General features: G+C 40.8%; 2 protein-coding genes across 3 annotated transcripts; one reads left to right on the top strand and one right to left on the bottom strand.

Annotated features, from left to right (window-relative positions):
• Positions 1-162: 162 nt before the first annotated feature.
• Positions 163-1,396, bottom strand: smim1 (small integral membrane protein 1). Of its 2 annotated transcripts, none has more exons than XM_083674867.1 (3): positions 1,366-1,396; positions 997-1,150; positions 163-707 (listed from the first exon to the last, which is right to left on the bottom strand). In XM_083674867.1, exons 2-3 carry the CDS (start codon positions 1,098-1,100, stop codon positions 584-586), a joined length of 228 nt encoding a protein of 75 aa, XP_083530993.1. In that variant the 5' UTR covers positions 1,101-1,150; positions 1,366-1,396; the 3' UTR covers positions 163-583. The 2 variants fall into 2 exon arrangements, with proteins under 2 accessions (XP_083530993.1, XP_083530992.1); XM_083674866.1 differs by having other exon boundaries at positions 997-1,153; positions 1,366-1,380.
• A 2,521-nt stretch (positions 1,397-3,917) lies between these two features.
• Positions 3,918-10,146, top strand: mad2l2 (mitotic arrest deficient 2 like 2). The gene is made up of 8 exons (XM_083674397.1): positions 3,918-4,208; positions 4,349-4,467; positions 4,595-4,666; positions 4,929-5,029; positions 5,266-5,360; positions 8,844-8,917; positions 9,511-9,603; positions 9,933-10,146. Exons 1-8 carry the CDS (start codon positions 4,169-4,171, stop codon positions 9,972-9,974), a joined length of 636 nt encoding a protein of 211 aa, XP_083530523.1. The 5' UTR covers positions 3,918-4,168; the 3' UTR covers positions 9,975-10,146.
• The last annotated feature ends 5,090 nt before the right edge of the window (positions 10,147-15,236 follow it).

Raw genomic sequence — 15,236 nt, forward strand, 5'->3', positions numbered from 1 at the left:
TTACACCACCTCCACCATGAGATGGTGTACAGGTGTTCCTAATAAAGTGATCAGTGAGTGCAGTTGATACCTGTTTTGTTGGGATACCACAGACTCATGGCTTTTTGTCTATTATTGCCAGTGGCCATGTATCAAATGCAGGCCATTAAAGAAGAAGAAGAAGACTGTTTATTTGGCCATGCAATCAATTCTCATCAATTGTAGGAATGTGGTATGTGCACACCACATACAATCCACATAACTAGCCTGAAAAGCATATTCATAAAAACACAGTAAGAGACACAAACATAATGAAGTTTTCTGACTTTTCACATTGTGAAGGCTATTGTGGAGTCCATGGTTATCACACAGCTGTTAGGTAGCTTCAAAGGTTACATGCAAATAAGCAAAACAGAATTCCAACAGCTCTAAAAAGGATACTGAATAATAATATTGCAAATGTGCTTTCAGTTATCGCTTTGCTGTATTTTTTCCATACATGTTAAGGATCCTACAAATAGGACTTTTCTGGTCATTCAACCAACTGTTCCTCACTCATCCGTGGGTTGAATTTCCCTCCATTCAAAACAGGCGGCCCCAGCGGTCAGCATTTGTGGACGTAATATCCGGTGACGTATCCAATGATGTAAACAGACACCAATGCAGCCAACGCTCCTGCCACCTTCACAGCTATCCCCACACTGCCAGTGCACACCCTGTTGTACACCCTTTAAAAAGGAGGGGGGGTTGAAATGTAATTGCAGCAGCCACAATACGATTCCTTAGTTCCAGTTTGTAAAACTTTGTAAAAAACATGTGTTGTTAATCAAGGGTTTATTTTAGGCTGTTTACTTTTTAGTTGGAATATAATATGCACCAACAGGTGTTTGAATGTAGTGTCTTTGAGTACTGAGAAAAGCGCTATACAAAATTAATTAATTAATTATTATTATTATTATTATTATTATTATTATATTGTCCATTATTATTCACACAGAAGTTTTCCACAAAGCTTACCCCATCATACCAGACTGTGAAGCAGCTACATTGAGGTTGATGTTGTCCTCGTTCCAGCGGTTGTATTGCACACCACCAGTGTTGGGATCCACGTCAGAAGTCATTCTACTGAGAGCCTTTTTCACTGCAAACACCACTGACTACCTTCTTCAACCTGCTGAGATAAAGGTTCAGTTATGCAATGTCAGAATGAGCATGACGTTAGTCAAAGCATGACAGAAAGCTTGTACATCTGTAAAGAGATATGCATGAGGAGGACAGAGGACATTCAGTCAGCTTGCTCAAAAGATAAAAAACATAATTTGTTTGGAATTATTTCTTAGGTTGCTCATCCAACTGAATCTGAAAATTATGAGATGGTGTACTTACGGATATACACATTCGAGGACTGAAGGCAAACTGTCTGGGAGAAGGCATGCTTCCTGCTCCTTATATCGGGCCTTGAACATAGTTCAAGGGTTCATTGAAGTCAGTGTTTCCTTGTCATAAATCAGTTTAGTTTAGTAGGCCTAGTTATATGGCTCTGTCCAATGATAAAGCACTATTCACATTCCAAGTGCTGTGTTGGTCTCCGGTTCCAGGTGACACGTTTAGTTCCTGTTTGATAACTACGTGCAAAGGACAACGAATTACAGTCTTGCCTATATCACCACTCTTTTTTAGATTAGATTAGATTAGATTAAACTTTATTGTCATTGTGCAGAATACAAGTACAGAGACAACGAAATGCAGTTAGCGTCTAACCAGAAGTGCAAAATAGCAGAAAGTGCAATGAACAGTATATACAGGTAGTGCAATATATGAGCAGTAAGTAGTGCAGTATAGTATAAGTAGTGCAGTGTAGCAGTATATGAGTAAGCAGTAGCATTATAAGCAGAATAAGGTTGCAGTATGAACAGTGTAGCAGCATATGAGCTGTATAGGTAATGCAGTCTAGCAGTATATATGTATTAACAGTAACATTAAGGTAGATAGCAGAATAAATATAAATATGGAATGCCGTATGAATGTGAATGCCGTATGTGCAGTGTATTAACAGTAGTATTAAAGAAAATATAGGGATATGTGCATTATGAACAGTATAGACAGATTATGAACAGTATAGACAGATATGTACAGAAGAGCAGTGGTATTGAGTAAGAGCAGTGGTACAGTAATAGTGCAATTGTCCGGGTGGGGGGGGGGGGGGGGGTGCAGGGGTTGCAGGGGTTGGTAGGTTGTCACCTAGGTGCAGTGTTCGAGTTCAGTAGGGTGACAGCCGCAGGGAAGAAGCTACCTCTGAACCTGCTGGTTCGGGTGCGGAGAGACCTGTAGCGCCTCCCGGAGGGGAGTGGGGTGAATAGTCTATGGTTGGGGTGAGAAATGTCCTTGACGATGCTGCGTGCCCTACGCAAGCATCGTTTGCCCTGGACAGCCTCAATGGAGGGGAGTGAGGAACCGGTGATGCGTTGGGCAGTTTTCACCACCCTCTGCAGTGCTTTCCGGTCAGATGCCGAGCAGTTGCTATACCATACTGTGACACAGTTGGTAAGGATGCTCTCGATGGTGCAGCGGTAGAAGTTCACCAGGATCTGAGGAGACAGGTGGACCTTCTTTAGTCTCCTCAGGAAGAAGAGACGCTGGTGAGCCTTCTTGATCAGGGTAGAGGTGTTGAGGGTCCAGGAGAGATCCTCAGAGATGTGGACACCCAGGAACTTGAAGCTGGTGACTCGCTCCACCTCAGTCCCGTTGATGAGGATGGGGGTGTGTGTGTCACCTTTTGATTTCCTGAAGTCCACAATGAGCTCTTTGGTCTTCCTGGTGTTGAGAGCCAGGTTGTTGTCGTTGCACCACATTGTTAGGTGCTGGACCTCCTCCCTGTAGGCCAACTCATCGTTGTTGCTCATGAGACCAATCACTGTTGTGTCGTCTGCAAACTTAACAATGGTGTTTGAGCCATGTACAGGTGTGCAGTCTTAAACCTTTGGATGCCATCTAACATAGTGCCCTTTGCTTTATCACAGGTTAATTAATACTTATCATTGCATACTTTATCAAAACGTTGGCTGGACTCGTTAAAGTCCCGTAGATCTTGTCATTACTCCCTTTTTGTGTATAAAGCCTTACTGCATAAACTTACCTAACCTCATTATTGAAATCAAGAACATCAATTACCTAACTCGTTCTCAGAGTTGGTTAACTCTTGAGGTTCCTCGGGTTTCCACCAAATTGGGTAAATCTGCTTTTAGTTGTGGTCCACCTCACTGCTGGAACAATCTGCAGAGAATGTTTCAGTTGGTTGCTCTGGTGCCACTTGGGCAGTTTAAAGTTTTGATTGAGGACCTCTTTGTTGAAAAATGTGTTTGTTTTTCTTTATTGTGTTTTATAATGTTGTAATTGTGCATGTGTATTATGTATGGTTGTACACTGTGTGTAACAGGGCTCCCTTGTAAAAGAGACCTTGGTCTCAATAGGATTCCCTGTTAAAATAAAAGTTAAAGAAAAAATTAAAATCATGCAAAAACATGCTTAAAAGAAAAAAAATGACTTCATGTGATTTACCTAGAGAAAGGGGCCACTAGAAGTATTGTATTGTCTGCATGCCGGGAACATTTTTTCAATAGGCCCACATTGATTTGATGATTGATTTTAATTTAAATTGATAATTTATTTACATTGCTTTGGAATAGGCTATACTGGAATGAAATGCAAAACATGAATAATAGCTCTATCCTTGAAAAATACATGAACTCGTCGTTTTTATTTTAACTGTTAAAGTTTTGCTTTTTAAAGTGGAAATGTTTTTGTGTTGCTGCCTAGACAGTTTCAACTCTGATCTGTTAAAGATTCCATTTATATGCCTGTTTATCGATGACATCGACCAATAGATGTATTTACCTGCGACGCACCCTTTCAACGTCATTACAAAGGGACGACAATAGCATACGCATGTAAACAAACAAATAAACGAGGGAAGAAGAACTCCCCGTTGAATGAAGTTGGGATTTCGGTGATTTTTAAAACGGTGTCATTATCAACTCCTTTTCGACAGCTTTATCAGGCTGTCGGGTATATACACTTAACAGTACCATGTCTTGCTTGCTAGCCAACCGTCGTTATCGACGTTGACAGGTTACACTGCGCTACAATACGTTGTTCGTCCCATTTGTTTTTCTCCCTCGACGAATACAAAATGACAACTCTTACCAGACAGGACCTTAATTTTGGACAAGGTAAGGTACCTGGCTAGCCCGCCTTGACCACATGAATCTTTTGAGTGAGGCTAGTTAGCTAGCTATCCGGCAGTCGACGTGTACGACCATACCGTTTTATAACGGTATGTAATGTTTAATAAATGTATGTTCTTTTGCAGTGGTAGCCGACATTATGTGTGAGTTCTTGGAGGTGGCTATTCATCTCATCCTCTATGTCCGAGAGGTTTACCCATCTGGAATATTCCAGAAGAGGAAGAAATATAATGTACCTGTGCAGGTAAGGATAACTACATCACCAATGTCATAGCATAGCAGCTGCACATTGTCAATATGAATCTGTTACATCATCGGCAGATAATTAAAGCATGTCGTCTTTGTCTCTTTTTTGTTGCATTATGATAAAGATGTCATGTCACCCAGAGCTGAACCAGTACATCCAGGATACTCTTCACTGTGTAAAGCCACTCATTGAAAAGGTGAGGTAGTATAAAGGTTGCTACAGTGCACTGTCACCAAAGGACAGTCCTCACATTGTCACAAGCATCAGACTTGATAGACAGATTTTATTTGAGTACATAGACAACAGGGCCTTGGACAGATTTCATAGCATGCTAGACAGATGTTATTTTAATACGTAGACAACAGGGCCTTGGTTTAGTATTAGGCTACTTACCTACTTACTACAAATGACTTTCTACTCCTAATAATCGACTAACAAGCTTCTTGTTGCTCTCTCAGAATGATGCTGAAAAAGTAGTGGTGGTCATCATGGATAAAGAGCACCATCCAGTGGAGAGATTTGTCTTTGAGATTTCTCAGCCTCCTCTTCTCTCTATCAGGTAAGCAGGCTCTGTTATGTTTTTTTTAATTTATTTTAACCTTCAACATCCAATGATAACATTCAAGGAACAATCCAATGAAATTCCAACAACAATCTTTGTTATGTACTAATTGTACAGAACATAACCAATTATCGGAAACGTCCTCCTGGCGCCTGCCGTTGATGTAGACCTTCACATGATGGAATGCATGTTATAGTCCTATGCCAGTAACTCCCAGCCTCTTGGTTCCACAGCTCTGATACATTGCTGTCACACGTGGAACAGCTCCTGAGGGCCGTCATTCTGAAGATCAGCGTATGTGATGCAGTCCTGGACAACAACCCTCCAGGTATCCTATAAAAGCAGTTGTATGGCGACTCAGTGAAGATTTTTTGATTAGTGACTGATTTCATCTCTTACAAAGCGTTGAATTGTTACTTCGGCCCATGAAACTTGAATTTTCAGACAAATCTCCCTTTGATATCAATGCGTGTTTTACGCTAAGCATGAGTTGTGTGTGCAGATTTGAATGAAGTTAGAAGGAGTAGGTTACCTAGATAACGCAGGCAGATGAAAAGAGAATCTTCTAAGATCTAAGATGGCGGCCGTGAGGCTCGCCCCAGTACAGGCTCTGCTCCTGTGTCTCGCATTCTGTCCTTGTTTTGTGTGGAACTGTTGTCCTGTTGGATTGTGTACACTCGCTGGGAACTGCTCTCGCTCAGAGACGGTTCGGTAGCCACCGATCCTTCCATGATCCCATCGTTACCTGTGGAGATACAAGCGAGAAACAACTCACCTGGCTAACCGACCTCCTGGAGGTAACGCCCGGCCAGGAGAAGGCGGCGAGCCGGGGTCCGCGCCAAGTTCAGGAAGCACCCGTATCGCCCACCTCTACCGGCCCTGCTGCTGAGTAACGTGAGATCTATCAGGAATAAAGTCGACGAGCTATTTCTCCTACTCCAAACCAATAAGGATTACAAGGACTGCTCTGCCATCTGCCTGACGGAGACCTGGCTAGACCACACTGTGCCAGACCTGGCTGTAACATCGCCTGGGTTCTCGCTACATCGCGCCGACAGGTCAGTCGAGTTATCCAAAAAATCCAAAGGCGGTGGCATATGCTTTATGGTCAACCAACGCTGGTGCAGCAACACTACAGTGCTAAAAACACACTGCTCCCCTTACTTAGAATATATAAGCATCAAATGCAGACCATCCTATCTTCCGAGAGAGTTCACCTCAGTTATCATGGTCGGTGTTTACATCCCACCATTGGCTAATGCGAACACAGCCATCACTGAGCTAGCTTCCTACATCTCCTCTGCGGAAAACTCGCAACCCGACGCAGCAATCATTGTGCTCGGTGACTTCAATCAGACCAACCTGTCCACAGAACTTCCCAACTACACTCAACAAGTGACATGCCCTAGCAGAGGCGCTAACACACTGGATCACTGCTATGTCGCTATTAGTGAAGCTTACCGGTCGTTCCCGAGGGCTCCGCTTGGAGGTTCCGACCACGCCATGCTGCTTCTTGTCCCGAAATACAAACAGAGACTTAAATCCACCAATGCTCCGTCCAGGGCCGCAAGGTCCTGGTCCACTGCGGCTGTTGAAACTCTTGAGAGGCTGCTTCGACTGCACTGATTGGGACATATCCAGTACAGCTGCGACCAGCCTCGACGAGCTCACTGACACCGTGACTTCATACATCAATTTCTGCGCGGAGACGTGCATCCCTACCAAAACAGTTAAAACCTACAGCAATAACAAACCCTGGTTTACAAAAGATATCCAACTTCTGCGCAAGAAAAAGAACTCTGCTTTTATCAGTGGAGACAAGGTACAATACAGCAGTGCCAAATATGAACTAAGGTCTGCTATCAGGAGAGCCAAATCAAATTATGCTGCAAAACTGGAACATCAGATTGCATCAAATGACACCAGAACTGTCTGGAAAAAAATACAAATTATGACCAATTACAAAAAAAGCCCCTCCACCCCACCTGACACAGACCCTGACCTCCCAGACAAACTTAATACGTTTTATGGCAGGTTTGATCAATCTCCAGCCCCTCCCTACTACCCCCCACCCCCCTCCCTCACCCCCCATTCCACATCCCAGAGGAGGAGGTGAGGGCCATCTTCAAGAAAAACAATAAGAGGAAAGCTGGAGGCCCGGACAACATCAGCCCAGCTGTCCTCCACCATTATGCAGCCCAACTGGCCCCTATATTTACTAACATTTTCAACACCTCCCTCTGCCAGTGTACAGTACCAAAATGCTTCAAGGACTCAACCATAATCCCCGTACCAAAATCAAATAAGACCACCTGCCTCAACGACTTCAGACCAATTGCTCTAACATCTGTGGTCATGAAGTCATTTGAACGCATCATCCTTTCTCACCTCAAATCATACACTGCCCCTCTGATGGACACCCACCAATTTGCCTACCGTGCCAACAGGTCTGTTGAGGATGCTATCAACCTAGCCCTCCATCACATACAACACCTTGAGTCACCCAACACCTACACCCGCATTTTCTTCATCGATTTCAGCTCAGCCTTCAACACAATAAACCCGGTCACCCTCTTTAACAAACTGATGCACATGAACATTGACCCCAGGTTATGCCACTGGATCCAGAGCTTCTTGTGGAGAAGGAGACAGAGGGTTAAGATAAGTGGCCTCTTACCTCGACCTCTGACCCTCAGCACTGGTGCCCCCCAAGGTTGCGTCCTTTCACCCTGGCTCTTCTCCCTTTACACCAACAACATGACATCCCACCACATCTCAGTCAATTTCTTTAAATATGCAGATGACACAACCATAACCGGACTCATAACCAACAATAACGAAGACCACTACCACAAGCAGGTGGCCCAAGCTTTCACTTGGTGCCAAGACAACAACCTCCAGCTCAACACATCCAAAACACTAGAACTCATCATAGATTTCAGGCGCAGACCCTCCCTCAAAACACCCATTCACATCTCTGGCGAACCCATAACTGTAACGGACTCATTCAAATTTCTTGGCACACACATCAGTAATACACTCAAATGGAACATAAACACAGACCACATCATCAAAAAAGCCCATCAAAAACTGTTTTTTCTGAGGCATCTCAAGAAATTCAAAATAAAACAAAACCTCCTCCTTCAGTTTTACACAGCCATTATTGAAAGCATCCTCACCTCCTCCATAACAGTTTGGTACGGCAGCCTGGACAGTCATTCATGCAAAAAACTACAGCGCATAGTCAAAAAATCGGCTCCCCCCTCCCCACAGTCGAATCACTGTGTCATAAACGCACAATCAAACGGTCATAAAAAATATTATCTGATCCCTTTCACCCCGCTCACCACCTGTTACAACTGATGCCCTCTAGGCGGCGTTACAGATCCATATCCACCAAAACAACAACTTCAAAAACAGTTTTTTCCCCACAGCCATAAGGACCCTTAACTCTTTGCACTAAATCACCACTGCATGTGTTAATTTGTGTATATTGTCTGCTGTATACTGTCTGTGTATATTGTCTGCTGTACTACTGTCTGTGTATATGCCTGTATTGATTGTCTATGTTAATGTTATTGTCTTGTTAATGTTTGTGATATGACACTTAGCTTTATAACATGCTGTACTGAAAGCAAATTCCACCAACCTTGGTTGTGTGGTCCTTAATAAATGATTTGATTTGATTAGATTTTTCTGCCCTTAAGAAATGATACCGTTAGTGTCTATAAAGATGGGAGCATTTACCGCACAACTGTAGCACAGATATTGTCCAGCAGGGGGCTGATGTGTCCACTTTTCTTTTTCGCAGGATGTACATTTACAGTGCTGGTCCACACCAGAGAGGCTGCCACCCGCAACATGGAGAAAGTTCAGGTTATCAAGGTCAGGCTTCATTTATATATATGAAGTTTGGATACTATGCATCCGCCTATTTACATTTACATTTATGGCATTTAGCAGACGCCTTTATCCAAAGCGACTTACAACAATACATTTGTTTAAGTAAGTTAATCATCTATCCAACAGTCATCATAAGACAAAGTAATCAATGCTCATACCAGGGGCCATAGGCAGTCGTAATGCCAGAAGCCTTTATTTTTTTTTAAATTATTATTATTAATTGTTTTTTGTTTTTTTTACTTAAACCTAGCAATTGCAATACATTGTGATAATGTTGTATTTTGTTTTCATATAAATTCCATGTAGTACACATCTACTCTGTACAATCTATTTAACTCACCAACTGCCAAAGAATTCCGGAACACTCATCACCTAGAGTGCCAAGTGTTTTATGTGGTATTTACCTAGCAACAATGCTTTGATTGGCTACAAAATGAAGCATCATCATTGATGCATTTTTGGTGAATAAAGTCACCTTTGGCACTCTAGAATGTTGACAATTTGGGCAACTTCATTCACCCGCTGCACTAAATGATTTAAGCAAACTGTATGTCTACCATTGTGTCCCTCTCCAGGACTTTCCATGGATAGTTGCTGATGAGCAGGAAGTCCATATGCAGGAGCCCAGACTCATCCCCCTGAAGACCATGACATCAGACATTGTCAAAGTAAGGCATTGATCAACATCAACATGTTTTTTGTGTCTAGATTACAACACTTGTATTGAAACCTGCCGTGAAATATTTGACTTTCTTCCAATACGCTTCGAAAGTCCCAAAGAATTCCTGAACACTCACCACCTATTTCCAAATGTGGTATTTACCTAGCAAAAATACTTTGCCTACAAAATTATTTATGCATTTTTGGTGAATAAAGTCACCATTGGCACTCTCGTGTTGACCATTTGGACTAACTTTATTCACGCTTGGCACTGAATGAGTTAAACCTTCTTCAAATGGCTGCAGGCTGTATAACATGACCTGTTGTATTTGTGTAGATGCAGTTATATGTGGAAGAGAGGGCGCAGAAGGCTTTGTAGACCATGCTTCATAGAAAATATGGACATTCTCTGCAGCTGCCAGTCTTTGAAGAATACAGTGGATGAGGCTTGTATCTTCCAATAAGGACATCTCTGGAGCTTCATGCTAATTCTTATTCTGGGAACGCCTGTAGAAAGAGACTTTTAGTTCATCTAAAGTGTGTGTGTGTGTGTGTGTGTGTGTGGGGGGGGGGGGTTAGGGGGCTACACTGGGGTCTTATTATCAGTAGAGTTGTGGCTTTCTTCATCACCACTAACCTCATTAATAGGAATTAACATGGGTAACCAGGACATAACTCTACTGTTCCCAATTAGTTAAATATGAAATACACAGTAATGCCTTTGGTCAAATATTGTAATGGATTACGGGGGGTTAAGTGTTCATGTGATATCCTGTATCTGTACACGTTTCTGTTTCATTTCAGTTGGAGTGTTCCATATTGTATTGCAAGATGCTTCTGTTTACATTATTTGATGAAAACATGTATCCTCACTGAAGCAGCATTTTCTCAAGGCAGTCCCTTGTGAGTATGGCCTTATGGGTTGCGATTAAAGGAATGCAGTCTTAAAATGTTTGTCAGTATACAATGGTTGGTACCATAGATTTTAGATTTTTAAATGAATTAAATATAGCCATTGATTCTTGAAGATTATAACTTGCTCATGCCTCATGAGTTTAGTTCAACTATCTTACTTACCAGAACCCAAAATATTAGCATGTTTTACTCCATTGTTTGTAAATAATGTGATTGTAAACAAACAATGTATAGCTTCAAAACATGGTTAAAAACTATAATTTTGATCTCATGGATGGTCAGTCCTGGCATCAATGGCTCTGTTTATCAATTTGAGTGTTGTTACATTTCTCCAGCACCCTTTTCCTCAGCTATTTACCAAAATAAGTGGCAGGGAAACTGCTTTGCTGTTGTTTTGAATCCCAGGTTACTCCTTTAAATTCAAATAGATTAACTTGAGTTTGTTTTAATTTGTATTTGCTGGGTACGTTGGTTTATTTTTTGTCCATATTTCAATATTTCTAATATTTCAAATGATGTGTTAAAGATGCATTACATAACTTTTGTTGCTAATTCTTTACATCAAATTGTGTCTTAAGTGTTGTCAGTATAGTTAATGTAATTATGTTAATTGATTAATAATCTCATTACTCACCACACAATCCTCAGTTTAAGACCCAACAGACTAACGAAAAAAATAAGCTTTGGATGTGGGGAGGTGTGACCCTGTCTGACCAATCAGGTCATTTCTTATAATATTTATGTCTGTTTAGGGGACACTTTTTTGGCTTGTGAGCGCTCATTTTAGAACTAGTGGCTGAAATTGTACTAAACGTCTGTGGAGCAAAGTAAAAAGACTTAATACTTTTTGGTTACAGATTAGTTTGGTCATGTGTTTGTATTCCTTGTACTGTAATGAACCATACCACATATATGTGCTTGATAAAGGAACAGGAGGTATTGTGGGTTTTTGATTGGGTTTGCAGTGAAGAGCCAGTCAGTGCTGGCATGACTGCTGCCCCTGCGCTTTTACATTACATTTACATATTTAACATTAAGCAGACGCCTTTATCCAAAGCGACTTACAACAAGTACATTTGTCTAAAGTAAGTGAATCATCTATACACCATAAGAAAAACAAATCTATGCTAGAACCAGGGGCCATTGGCAGTCACTATGTACACAAATACCCCATAAAAGTGGAACATCTCTTGTTTAACCTCATAGTAACTGTTTGATTTAAAATACAAACTTTTAGAGTATAGAGCCAAAAGAAGAACAAATGCTTCACTGTCCGATTACATATGGAGGGATCTGTAGTTTTAGGCATTTAAAAAAAGCTGTCTCTATTTCATGTGTCAAATTCTGAAAAATCAAAAAAAGAAATTAATACAAATTAAAACACTTTTTTTAGGGCACTGTCTCTTCAAAAATCAGTGTACAGTATAAAACAAAGTAATATTGTAATTCTCCTTTTCAACCAATAACTTGTTCCTCATTGGTTTTCCCCGAAAGTAAGGAGAATTGAAAGTGTACAGTCAAGTATAGTCAAGAAAGTGTACAGTCCACCAGATTGGTTACACTGTGCACACATTCCATGGTTATGGTTCCCTGCAGGTAGAAATATCATTTGGGAAGGCTTTGAGAATAGGCAGTCAGTCATGTTTGCCTCTTTGATATGTAATCCTTAGAAATCCCTAGAAAATGTATAATCATTATAATCATATTCCAATTTGAAGGTAAGGGATGCACTTTTCTCATTAAGTCATGCTATGAAATCCAGAAGCATAACCGATGAATGTGTCCATAAAAAAAATCCACGTATCTTTTCTAGTAAGTTATGTGTGGAGGATATTTGTGACTCATTCAAAATGTTGCTGTTTGCATAATTTGGGGCCATTGTTGTTATCATGGCAGTTCCTTTAATTTGTAAGTAGAAGTCTACTTTGTCCAAACTAAAGTTGTTTTTCATCAAAACCATTTCTGCTGAGTTCAGTAAAAAGGTGTTGGGGTTGGGATCAGACTCATGGCTCAGTGCCTCGTACAGTCTGTTATTTAATTGTATTTAACCTTTATTTTAGCAGGGAGTATCATTAAGACCAGGGTCTCTTTTACAGGGGAGCCCTGCATGCACACAGTTTAACAATACATAATACACAAACAAACCACATTAAAACACAGTCAAGAAAAACAAACACATTTTTCAACAAAGAGGTCCTCAATCAAAACTTTAAACTGCCCTAGTGGCACCAGAGCAACCCACTGAAACGTTCTATGTGGATTGCTCCAGCAGTGAGGTGCACCACAACTAAAAGCGGATTTACCCAATCGGTGGAGACCCAAGGAACTTCAAGAGTTAACCAACTCTGAGAACAGGTTAGGTAATTTATGTTCTTGAATTTCAATAATGAGGTTCGGTAAACTGGGAGTTTATACAGGGTTAGGGTTAATCAAGCACTGGCATGAAGGTTGAGAATCCACTGTCTGCTGTTCAGAGAAACGCAAGGTCTATTCCTATAAAAGAAGCCCACCTTAAATCTTAGCTTTTTGACTCCTCTGTATGTTTTCTGAATGTCATGTCTTTGTCAAACCAAATGCCCAGGGATTTATAAGCAGGGACACGCTCAATGGATACATATGCATAAATCATACAATAAATACATTTTTCTGTGATTTGGTAAATAACATATTTTGTCTTTCCGGCATTAAGCACCAACCTCAGCCCAACAAATCCTCTCTGCAGGACAGCGAATGCAGACTGTAGCTCAAAAAGTGCCTAGTCAATCGTGGGGGCAATCATATGCAAAAGTGTCATCGGCATATAACAGGTTACAATTATTTACAGATAATCCAATATTGTTTATGTAAAAAGAACCGGACCAAGTGTTGATCCTTGTGGAACACCCTTTGTTATGTCCAGAAAACCTGATTTAACACCATCAGTTAAGACACACTGGGTTCTGTCTGTTAAATAATCTTCAAACCACCTAAATGAAGCCTGATCCACGCCTATTTCAGACAACCTCTGAATAAGTAGGTAATGGTCGACCACATCAAATGCCTGGTAGATATCTAGGTTGGAGGGGTCACCACCCTTCTGGAGAGGGAGCACATGGGCGGTGATGTCGGTTCTTATACTTTTTACCTGGAAAATACCATTTAAGCATCAATAATCAATCATGAGTCTTGAAATGAGAATGAACAATTCTTAAAACTTTGCTTATCACAAACACACACATCTCAATATGTGTTAAACCATGGCAATCAGACTAATAGCCAGGTAATACAAATCCACCAAAACATGCTTTTTGGCACCAATTCTCCCCATGGCCAAATGGTATAACCGCCTCAAAATCTCTCGTCAGGATTGCTCCCCAGGGACAAACAGAGTAAGTATTTTAACATTTCTTTAGTATCTTTCTCAATTAGAGGAGGGCACTTTCTTTGTAAAACAGTACCCATTCTTCAGCGGCAATTAAAGCCTTGATGCATTGAGTAGCGGCCCAAACACCTGTTTGCGGCAAACAACTAACTCTGCTATCTCTCCCCACAGACACATGACCTATCAGGTGATTTGCACTCAAAGATTTATTATTGTATTTAAGCAACCATTAAATCCATAATGTAGTCTGTGTCTCTATGTTCATAGAGTACAGTAGGTAACGGAGGAAGGGCTCGGCGAACTATTAGTATTGATAAAGATAAATCATTATTTCTAACATATACAGTATACACTCACCAAACACTTTATTAGGAACACCTGTACACCTTCTCCTGGTGTAATGGTGTGGGGAATGTTTTCTTGGCACACTTTGGGCCCGTTAATACAAATCAATCATTGCTTGAATGCCACAGCCTATTTGAGTATTGTTGTGGACATTGTGCATCCCTTCATGGCCACAATTTACCCATCTTCTAATGGCTTCTTCCAGCATGATAATGCACCATGTCACAAAGCAAAGTCATCTCAAACTGGTTTCATGAACATGACAATGAGTTCAGTGTTCTTCAGTGGCCTTCCCAGTCACCGGATCTGAATCCAATAGAACACCTTTGGGATGTGGTAGAATGGGAGATTCATAGCTTGAAAGTGCACCTGAAAAATCTGCTGAAAAATGTCATCATGGACCAAAATCTCAAAGGAATGTTTCCAACATCTCGTGGAATCAATGCCACGAAGCATTGAGGCTGTTTTGAGAGGAAAGAGAGGCCCTGCCCAGTATTAGTATAGTGTTCCTAATAAAGTGCTCAGTGAGTGTACATGTAGGAGACAAGTTAAGTTTAGGTAATATGAAAACCTCTTACACAAGTTCAATATACTTACTGTTTCCTGTTTAGTTGATCCATTCAAAGCATCCCTATTCCTTCTTCTTGTATTGGTGGATAGGGTATGGAAACCTCCATTAAAAATAACAAATAATTTCCACATCATTATAAATCACTGCTGATCAATAAAGTGTGATAAACAAAAACAACATCATTTTGAGTAAGAGTAAATCCATTTATAATCACACTCTACCTGTGCATGGGCTTCTTTTTCTGAAAACAAAATTCCAGTCATTCAAAATCACAAAAATAAATATGCTAATTCTTAGACACACTAAAGTAATAACCAACACTTATGATGTGACAGACAGGTCATCATGTACAGTGGGGGAAATAAGTATTCAACACATCAACAATTTTTTAATTCAACATATTTCCGTTGTTGGTATTAACTCAATAAAACTACACAGCTAAAGAAATG

Source organism: Argentina silus, assembly GCF_951799395.1.
Source record: "Argentina silus genome assembly, chromosome: 8".
Lineage (NCBI taxonomy): Eukaryota > Metazoa > Chordata > Actinopteri > Argentiniformes > Argentinidae > Argentina > Argentina silus.

What these genes read in the sequence shown, in the direction of transcription:
- smim1 (XM_083674867.1), bottom strand. Translation starts at nt 1,100, where the DNA reads ATGACTTCTGACGTGGATCCCAACACTGGTGGTGTGCAATACAACCGC. An exon ending in TCACAGTCTGGTATGATGGG is followed by an intron (nt 708 to 996) that starts GTAAGCTTTGTG and finishes TCCTTTTTAAAG; the next exon opens with GGTGTACAACAGGGTGTGCA.
- mad2l2 (XM_083674397.1), top strand. Translation starts at nt 4,169, where the DNA reads ATGACAACTCTTACCAGACAGGACCTTAATTTTGGACAAG. An exon ending in CCTCCTCTTCTCTCTATCAG is followed by an intron (nt 5,030 to 5,265) that starts GTAAGCAGGCTC and finishes TTGGTTCCACAG; the next exon opens with CTCTGATACATTGCTGTCAC. An exon ending in CCTGGACAACAACCCTCCAG is followed by an intron (nt 5,361 to 8,843) that starts GTATCCTATAAA and finishes TCTTTTTCGCAG; the next exon opens with GATGTACATTTACAGTGCTG.